This window comes from Pteropus vampyrus, unplaced genomic scaffold (assembly GCF_000151845.1).
Source record: "Pteropus vampyrus isolate Shadow unplaced genomic scaffold, Pvam_2.0 Scaffold16, whole genome shotgun sequence".
Taxonomy (NCBI): Eukaryota; Metazoa; Chordata; class Mammalia; order Chiroptera; family Pteropodidae; genus Pteropus; species Pteropus vampyrus.
The window spans coordinates 2,574,197-2,584,165 of NW_011888797.1; the positions used below are offsets into that span (position 1 = coordinate 2,574,197).

Consider the following 9,969-nt stretch of genomic DNA (forward strand, 5'->3'; position numbering starts at 1 on the left):
GAAACTGAAAATCATTTTTATATTAAATTGAATAATGATCCTTTACAATTCCTGAAGAAGTTGTAAGACTCCTACACATAATAGATTACTAAAAAAATGCATATACCCACATATACATATTCAGCTACTTCCAGAGTAACAGTGAAAGGAGACCTTTTTCTCCTTTTGTAAATGTTTGTGTCCCTGAGAACTAGGGAAACAGCATATAATTAAGGTATAGAAGATGGGATATACTTTGGAAAGTGTATCCCAAAAAGTTTGTACTTTTGATAAAATCAAAAGCAGTTTCTTTAGTCATCTCTTTTCTAGAGCTGCTGAGTTAATTATAGTCAAGAGATGATTAAAGCGCGCGCGCACACACACACACACACACACGCACACATAGAACAGAGTAGGAATATAATTTTTCAAACCATCAATCTTTTATTTAACAAAAACAAATGGGACATTTCTAGAGCTTACAGTATATTTAATATAAAAATAAGGAATTCTACCAAATATGTACTAAAAATACAAAGTTTATGGATCTAAGGTATCCAGAAAATTTACTTTACATTTCAGTCACCCAAAACAACAGCTTGTGGTCTCCTCCAATTGCACATAGTGGGAGAGTTCTATGCCAGGAAAGGCCAGATCCAACCGGAACAGAACCAATGAGGACGGGCTACAAAACAGGTGAAGAATTAAAGAAGCTCAATAAATCATCCAAGTTAATAAACAAAAACAACCCTTCGAAAATAAGAAATGTTTTGAAACACTGTCTATTTATAGGAGAAACCTCATAGGTGAAATAAGCATTATTTGTTTGCAGCTGGCTGAAATGAAGTATATAAGTAATCTATGAAAAACTGGTACAGCCCAGGCTCAAATATTTTTGCAGTCTAAACCAAGCAAGCAAGCAAAATTATTATATTTAAATGGAGGAAGTATAACAGAAGAAATAAAATGCTTCTTATATGAATATTGATAAAAAGTCTATTACCTCTAGTGATTTAAACAACTGGCTATGACCAAAAAAGTAGAAAACATAAAATTAAAAATATATATGCCATAAAACATCTCCACATTACCTGAGGGTGTCCTAAATGATGGATTTGAAACTGGCTTGCCATTTTGCCAGGATAACCAGTGGTTGCAAACAAGTTTTCATTAATTGTGGACCACCTAAGAAAAAACAAAGGATAAACATAAGCATAGTATCTTATTGATAACTACAAGCTTTTCTGAAACAGGTTATTTGTTTTTGTACAAAAATAATAATTTTATAACCCTAAATTTGATAATATGGCTTGACAATTAGACTGGGAATTCCAGGGAAGTCAATTTCATTTTCTCATTCTGTAAATATTAAGTGTTTACTGTGTGCCTCTTTGTTAAGTTCCAAAGTTACACAAGGTTAACAATTCCCTTCTTATTACCAAAAGGCTGACAGTGTGGTAGGAGATACAAGAAGGCATCAGGCAGATACAAAGTATTTCACAGTATAATACATTAAAAAACACTTTTAATGTTCTTATTGACATTTGTTATAAGTTAACGATAAACTCATGTGTTTAAACTCCTTGGGATGATACAAACACCCAGAATATATAGATAGCTGAATATTTACGTTTCAGGGCAACCTAGATATTGGAATATAATGAGTCAATGAATCAGTGAGTGTTAATGGAGCTCCAGCGACATGCTCAACATTATAGTAAGTGCAGTAGTGTGCTTGCTTCGGCAGCACGGATCCTAAAACTGGAAAATATAGTAGAGGAGATATAAGAAAAAGAAAGGATTCCTTGACAAAAAAAAAAAAAAAGTATGGCAGACATTATTATTTGCTTGTCCAACAGCTATTCAACCTCTTTCCTTTGCTAACTGAACCCCAACTACATTCTGGCACAGTGTGTCAGCCCCCAAGGTATGAGACACAATTGGTTCAACGCAAGGATAGCAATCCCCAATGAAAAGGGAGTGCTCTTTCCTCTCCTCTTTGGACAATGTGATATGAAGCTATGATGCCTGGAACTCTGGTAGTCAGTCGTCTTAGAAGCAACAAGTTCAAAGTCTCACCATTGAGCAGGCAGAGGGAAAGGTTTGAACTCCTGATAACACTAATGAGCTACTAAACCAATCCTGAGATTGCTTCCTCCAGATTTCTTGTTTAGTACCATAGTTCATTGATTTTAAAATGTATACTTACATCTCTGAAATCAGTATACATTTTATAATTCATGGCATTCTTACATTTAGTTGAATACATTTTTTTCTTAGGAGTATATAAAATAATGGTGTCTCCAAGTTCTACAATTTTATTGGGGATATTTTAGATTGGTATAATATAGCATATAATAAATGTTGTACCGGTTTTAGTATCTGTTAGTAAGTTTTCCTAGTACTCGAAACTGAAAGCATCCTAAACGTTATACAATGGAATGTTGTGCAAAAATAAGATGAAGAACAAGGTAGACGTGTATGTTAATTTAAGCAAAAAAGAGCAAATTACATATATATAATATCAAGCAAGTTCTCATTTAAAGCACAAAAATGAAATGTATTTGTGTAAAACATGGGTCCTACATTTTATATCTTTATCAGAACGAAAAATTAAAAAGCATATGCTCCAAATTGTTAGGGTGGTACTGGAGTGGCAACATGTTTTGTTTTAAAAAAATTTTAAAAAAGAATATTGAAAAACCAAATCACTCCCCTGTCTAAACCAAAAGACAAAAACAAAAACTTAATTAAGAAAGGAAAACAGCCATTTATAAAGAATCATAAAAAAAAAATAAGACCCCCAAACACACACACACACACACACACACACACACACAGACACACAAACAATCAGGGCAAAGGAGAGGATTGAGAAAGTATTCTAGATGGTGACACAGCATGAACAAAATAACCAAACTCAAAAAATCAAATTATAGCTCCAACAAAAACAGTACATTACTTGAATAAGCAGGCTCGATCCATGTGGACAGGTCTCTTTTCTTGAGGGTAACTAAAAGATAATATTTTGGATTTTATGAATTATGTGCTGGTCTCAAGTAGAGGAACTTAAATTAAGGTTTAAAACCTATTTTCTTTTTAAAAGAAACAATGCCCAACATATTTAAACTGTGACAAAATTCCAAATAAGCATGGGATTAAAATAGATGAAATGTGATAAAGACAGAAACATGATTTAGAGCTATTACAGAACACCATCATTCAAGAGGGTCAGTGTTTTTCTTCTTTTTTTTTTTAACATTGCTCAGATCAAAGATTTCCTCCTCTGCATTTTTCTTTCAGGATTACTATCAAAATAAATCTGCAAAGCACAGATGCCCACCTCTGTTCTGTAAAAACCCACGGCTCTGGCCCTTCTATAGGAGACACTTGTTTTTGCTCTACAGTGAGGGCGACGAATACAAAAATGGCTCAGTGGGTCACGGAGCAATAGTGACTGATTATTTTAGTAAGCAATAGATAAACATATTAAGGAAGTACCTGGACCGAGTAATATCCCAAATTAACCAATCATTCCCTGCAACAGCTCCAACTTTGAAGGTGTTTTTTAAGCACCAGTGTGCTGACATTAATGGCATCTGTTCTGATTCAAGAGATAAAATAGCCTGTTGGGCCAAAAGATCATAAAATCGTATTGTTCCATTCTTCTCTGCAACCATCAGCTGTAAGACAGAAAAATAAAGAAAATTCAACTACCTAATTCACTAGCCGATCTGAGAATTAGGCGAGATTCAATTTATACAGGATTGAGCTTTGAACATGAGTGAACTGCGTGGCCACTTATAGGAGGATTTTTTCCAATAAATATACAATTGACCCTCCATATCCCCAGGTTTTGCATCCATGGATTCAAACAACGGACCAGCAGTAAGACCTCAACAAGTTTAAACACTTTTCATCTCAGTCTCCTCTTCTGAATCCAGGTCTGAACCCAGGTCTTGAACCCAGGTCTGTCTAACTACGATGCTAGATTGTGAAGACTGAAGAGTGAGTGGTCTGGTGTGTAATTATGGTTAAGTAATTTGCTCAGCTCTAGCAAAAACCAAATTACATAACCAAGGGTGAGGAAGGACTGGAAGTGGGAGGAGACCAAGGAAAACTTATCAGGACCTACTAAAAATACTGGAGATTTTCAACCTGACTCAAAATCTTGAGGAGATCGGGTATAATTTATGGACTATGGAAGGGCCAAGTCTATCAGGGCCCAGGTTCTAAACGAAGAGGGGCAATAAAGCACGGTGGGTTAAAGTGTACAACCTGGGTAGCCACACTGCCTGGGTAAGTCCTAGCTCTGCCCTCAGGAGCTATCTAATCTTGAGCAAATAACCTCTCAGTGCCTCAGGTCCTCATTAGTAAAAACAAGGCTAATAACATTACCTACTTCATAGGACTCCTGGGAGACAGTATGAGTTAACACACGTAAAGCACTTAGAACTGTATTAGTACAAAATAAGCACTCAGACAACATTAGCTATTATAGGTTGAAGTCAGACTGAAAGCTCAGCTCTAGCAAAAAAATCTGCTTCTTATTTACTATTTCTAAAACTGTCCTCAATTGTGACAATAGATTTTGGGGGCGGGGGGGGGGTTAAAAGCAGAGTAAAAGACTTAAGTTTAGGAACTGCTGGATCTAAAAATGTTATAGGAGAATTTTTCCTTTAGGACTTCTCAGAACCATAAACAGTAATATGCTCTGAATTTTCATGGAGGAAATATCTTAAGTAGCACAGAACCAGACTGAGATCAGATCTGTGACTGTGTGATCTTGGGCAAATTACTTAACCATCTGGTGCTTCAGTTTTCTTATCTATGAAATGGGTAATGCTACCAAGCTCAGAGTGTTCTGTGAGGACTACATGTGAGAACACATGTCAAGTACTGTGCACAGTTCCTGGCATGGAGAAAGCATTCAACAACTGTGGACGACTACACCTCATTTCCTTTAGGCTCTCTAACCTTTTTCCTTAGGGCCAGAGTCTGAAGGTCCTCAGACCCATCTCTCTGATCCCAAGACATGTTAAACTCTTGGTTCTGTTATTATTGCCTCTTGAAATCCTAGCTTCATTGGATTTAAGAGTTTAGTTTCTGGAGAACTTTTGATTTTTGTATCTTTTACTATTAAATGCTAGAATTTGCTTTGTGCTTTATATATTAAATGACACTTGTGTAGTTTATATCTCATATGATTTTCATAAAAATTCTATGAGATAGGTAATCTTTTCTGGCTGCCTCATTTTTAGAACCAAGCATAACAGAGCAAAAATTCTGGGCTGATCTGACAGAGTAGACCACTGAGAACCACTAGATTGTGTTAGTAGTAACAATAACATCAATAATGACAAACAGCTAAAGGTGGCTGACTGATTATTATTCTCTTTTAAAGATTTTATCAATGTTTACTCATTTCTGGTTCATGAGCTTCCACTTTACGAGATGAGAAAAGTAAAAGCAGTGTTTGAGAGCTTTTGTAACTTGCCAGAGATCACACACTTAGTAAGTAGTGAACTGGGATGTGACTCTAGGCAGTTAACTCAAGAGTCCATACTCTTAATCACTTTTGTGTCATCTTTCTGTATTTTAGGTTTTTAAGTTTAGTATTGACATGTTGAAACTCGTATTTTAAGATCAGTCTAACTAAAGCAGGCAAGAACAATCAAAGAGTGGACAGCCAAAAGATTTTAGAAAGCTAAGGCTTACCAAGAGCTACTTGTGAGAACAGAAAAGTGAAGAATGCCCCTTAATGATAGAGAGAAATGTATTCTAGTAACAGTGAAGGAAAAGTTAAGGGACCTAAAAAAGTTTGTGTTATAGGGAAGGAAGATATCAAAGCTAAGTTTAGGATTCTGGGTTTACGTGACTTAGAGCAGGGACTTACAAACAAAAAAAAGAGATGGGATGGGGTGGGATTTTAATGATATCTACAAGAAAAACAGAAATTAAAGCATATGGGAGAAATGGATCTGAAATAACTACAAATTAAGAATTAGGTAAGTTTTGGGATAGAGGTTGTAATAAATATTCTCATTCCTCATCTAGGTCACAGTTTTTAAAAAGTAGCATAATGTATTTATACAGGGCAATATGAATATTTTGGTAGAATCCCTGATTATGCTTCAAGTAGATTCACTGCTATAGGGGAGAAATCTAGCTATAAAACAAAATTTAGGACCGGGTTCAGAAATTATACTTATACATGGAAATAATCCCTATGTATGTAACATGAATAAATTAGAAAACTTCACTCATGCAAATATATAGAGTATAATTCAACTGATGAAAAATCCAATAGGCCTAAAACAAGTTGCCATGGAATCCCAGGGCTCAGAGAACTTACATAGTCTGGGGCACCTCAACTCAGGACTACTTCCTCTGTAGAGGCTGTGAGCATATCTGATTAATCCTTCATTATGTTATTCTTCTACTTACCAGATTTTTTGATTCTAATACTTAAGGTCTATGTTGCTATATGTGCATGTTTTTCTCTTTTATAAGCCAGTGTGTAACATAAGGGCAAGGACTTAATTCATTATTTTACACTCCCTTACAATAAAGTGTACAGTGTGAGAACTACCCCTTCCAACAATTCACAAATACAAGGTAAAAGAAGAGTTGACAGAGGAGAAAGAAAAAGAGAAGATACATGGAAAGATGCTCAAGAGGACATAAATAATGCAGCTTTAAAGACAGAATGAGCAAGGTTTCAAGAAAGAAGTGAGCAAAAGTATAAAAAGCTGCCTTGAGATTAAGAATGGAAAAAAAGCCCATCGGACTTGTTAAAAACATCACCAATGACTTCTGAGACAGTAGTGGAGACCGAATGAGATTATAGAGTTAGTCCAAGGATTGGGGAAAGATGAAGTGAAAGGTTCAAACATTTAGAAATAGAAGGTGTGAAGAAAATAGATTAAAATTAAAAAGGGGAGACAGAAGAATGTACTGGTTAAGAGCAAGAAGTATGCGGCAGGCTGCTTGGGTTTAAATGCCAATTTTTTCAGTTACCTAGCAGCTGTGTGATCTTGGGCACGTTATTTAGCTTCTCTAAGCTTTCTTTGATTTCCTTAGCTATAGAATGAGGATCATCATAGTACCTATCTCATAAGGCTGTCATGAGGATTAAATGAGCCAACATATGAAATGCTGACAATGGGCCAAGCGTATGCAAGTACTTTATGTTTGCTATGATGAATGAAGCTTTTCTTTTTGTGCAAGTGTGAGGGCAGAAGAGTCAGTGGAGAAGTATGAAGACATTAGAGGCCTATGAACACAGGATGCCTAAGGAACTGGCATCTGCTCTAAAGAATTTAAGGATTAACTTTAAGAAGATGAATGTGGTAACTTCTCAGATTCTAGGGAAAGATAAAATAAAATGAGTGATGCCCAAGAGAAGGTACCGGAGGATGAGAGAACTCTTGTCGAATGGTTTCCATCTTCTGAATGAAATTAGTTAAGGTCAAGTGGTATTTTTAGAATTTCAGAAAGCTCTACTTTGAATAGGAATTGAATATCACTGCAGCTAGGTAAAATCTGCCTTATGCCTCTGATGTTTTCTGTTTATACACTATGGCTCAGAAGCATGGATTTAACTTTTTTTTTCTCTTTTATAGCCTGGGCATCAGTTTTTAGATTGCAATTTACCAAGGCAGGGAAAGTGTACTCTGAATAACTGCCATTTATGGATGATGGTTGTTAAATAAAAATTATAGCTTTTAAGGTAGAGATTTCTAGATGAATCTAAATACATATGTGACAATTAGAGTCTCTGAGGTGAAAGTCATTGATTTCTTCTCCTCCATATTACATATGTATATGTTTTTTTTCAGTTTGATAAAAGAAAGCTAAATTATAAATAACAACCTTAAAAGTTTCCTCGGGATGCCAACACACACTCATTCCAGGGGAATGAAGAACAAAATGAGATGTCTGTAGTCCTTCCAAGTTCCAAATCCTATGAAAAGAAAAGGAGCATGATTTTAAATATTTGATATATCACTACTAAAAAAAGAAAATTTCCATGAATTTACTCAATGCTATTAACTAAAGATTAAATGGTAGACATCTGTACTTAAAGTATGTATTTTAAAGAAAATTAGAACATAATTATTTTAGACAGTGTGAAAGAGGTATGAAGAACTTAATTTTTACCATATGTAATCATGGAAAAACTGTCACGTACATTTTCTAATTAGTTTAACACAACAACACAATAACCAAATTCAATTATTCATATACTCCTTATTTTGTGGGCAGAATCTTAAACTTATCTGGTTGTATTCCTACATCAATAGTCATTTCAATTAGCAGTAATTTCTACTAGGGGAGCAAACCCTCCCCCATCCACACACACCAGTGCTTCCATTTTCAAAATAACATATAAAGAAGCTAGTATGAGCTGATGTGAATTTAGGGAGACAGTGATATTCCATAGTTGCTTATTCCTTCTGCATTTGGGTTTCCAAGCCAGGGGCTACCTTCTATTTTATATTTTTTTGATCTGGCTCACCTCCCTGATTCTTTTTCTCAAAGGTGGACTTGATTGATATAGCTATCAGATTCAAGGTGGTCTGAAGTAAAAGATACTTGACTCCTTCTAATATCCCTCTCCTCAATACTTGCAAATCCATAGCAATAAGGATCAAGCTAATCACTGACATGACTTTCCATCTCAATTTCTTTACTATCCCAAATGGAGATCAAGACTCAGAAATCTTAGTAATTGAACTTTGTTGTGAGATGTGCTAACCACCACCCAAATTGCTAGTTTTCCAGTTCATTTTTCACACTCAGCCACTGTTGTATCTTACTGGTACAGAGGGTGGCACAGAGTAGGCATGGCAGGATACAGAAATCTGGTGGGTGTTTGGCAAAGTGCGTACAGAATTCTGGTCCTTAAAAACTGAACCTATTCATTAGAATGCCTTGGACAATTTCTTCTGGGTTTTATAGTTCATACCTCATTATGGATCATAAAAAATTTCAACAAACTTAAACAATATATTTTTAAAGTCCAGGCAAAAATTTACTTCAAAGAAAGTAGATGTTTATTGAACAATGCTACTTATTCTGCATCAAACCACATTATTCCAAATGTTTTTTCTTCCTTGGAGAAATTATAGGGTCTCTAATATTGAAATATCATAGTAACACATAACTAACATAATGTTTTTCAAAATGATGACATATTTGATTAGATAATTTTGAAGCATACTCTTTTCTCTTGCCAAATCAATACTTTTCATCTGTATTTACAACACAAGGGAGAGAATTAGAATTTAATTGAAGAGGGGAATCACATTTACTAAGAATTTATGCAATTCTGTTTCACTCCCCATGATGAATAAGATTATTAATTATGGCAACTGAATATTTCTTTCCTCTCTATTGCCTTTTGCATAATAAAGTGCTGGGCTAACATATTTTTACCACAATTAAAATAGTAGGAATTTGTCTTGCTAATTCAGTGAGTCCCATGAGAGAACGGTTTGAAGGCTCTATTCTTTTGATCTTATTCTAATATGTATTTGGTTTTTGTTTGCTTTTATATAAATCGAATAAATAGATAACAGAATATTTTCATAATTTTTTTCTCTTTCAAATGAAGGAAACCAAAAAGGTAGAAAATATGGATAATCTATAAAAACAGGTCAATTAATGAAGTGTATTCCTATCCAATGAAACAAATTTTTTTCTAATTTTTAAACAGCATTTTATCTGAAGAGAACCTGACACTTTAAAAATAAACAACTTAAAAATAAGAAAGGTGATCCAGATTACTTTACAGGACTAGGATAAAATGATTTATGGTTTATAATTATATGCTTATTAAATAATTCTCAGTGGTTGCATAATCCAAGTACTAAGTATGCAAAATATAACAAATTAGGCTGAAATGAGTTATCATAACTAAATTAGCTACAGATGGTACACTTTAAGTTGTTAAGTCTTATTCCCCTTTTTGATAGATTCCATAAT

At 34.6% G+C, this 9,969-nt stretch overlaps 1 protein-coding gene across 1 annotated transcript in view; it reads right to left on the reverse strand.

Annotated features, from left to right (window-relative positions):
- Positions 1-400: 400 nt before the first annotated feature.
- The window catches only part of NUP37 (nucleoporin 37), a 40,970-nt gene continuing 31,401 nt past the window's right edge, over positions 401-9,969 (reverse strand). Inside the window, exons 6-10 of the mRNA XM_011386814.2 lie at positions 7,855-7,945; positions 3,481-3,662; positions 2,942-2,992; positions 1,071-1,164; positions 401-664 (exon numbers count right to left, since the gene is read on the reverse strand). Coding sequence (XP_011385116.1) covers positions 551-664; positions 1,071-1,164; positions 2,942-2,992; positions 3,481-3,662; positions 7,855-7,945 — 532 coding nt within the window. The 3' untranslated portion in view covers positions 401-550. The remainder of the gene's footprint in view (positions 665-1,070; positions 1,165-2,941; positions 2,993-3,480; positions 3,663-7,854; positions 7,946-9,969) is intronic.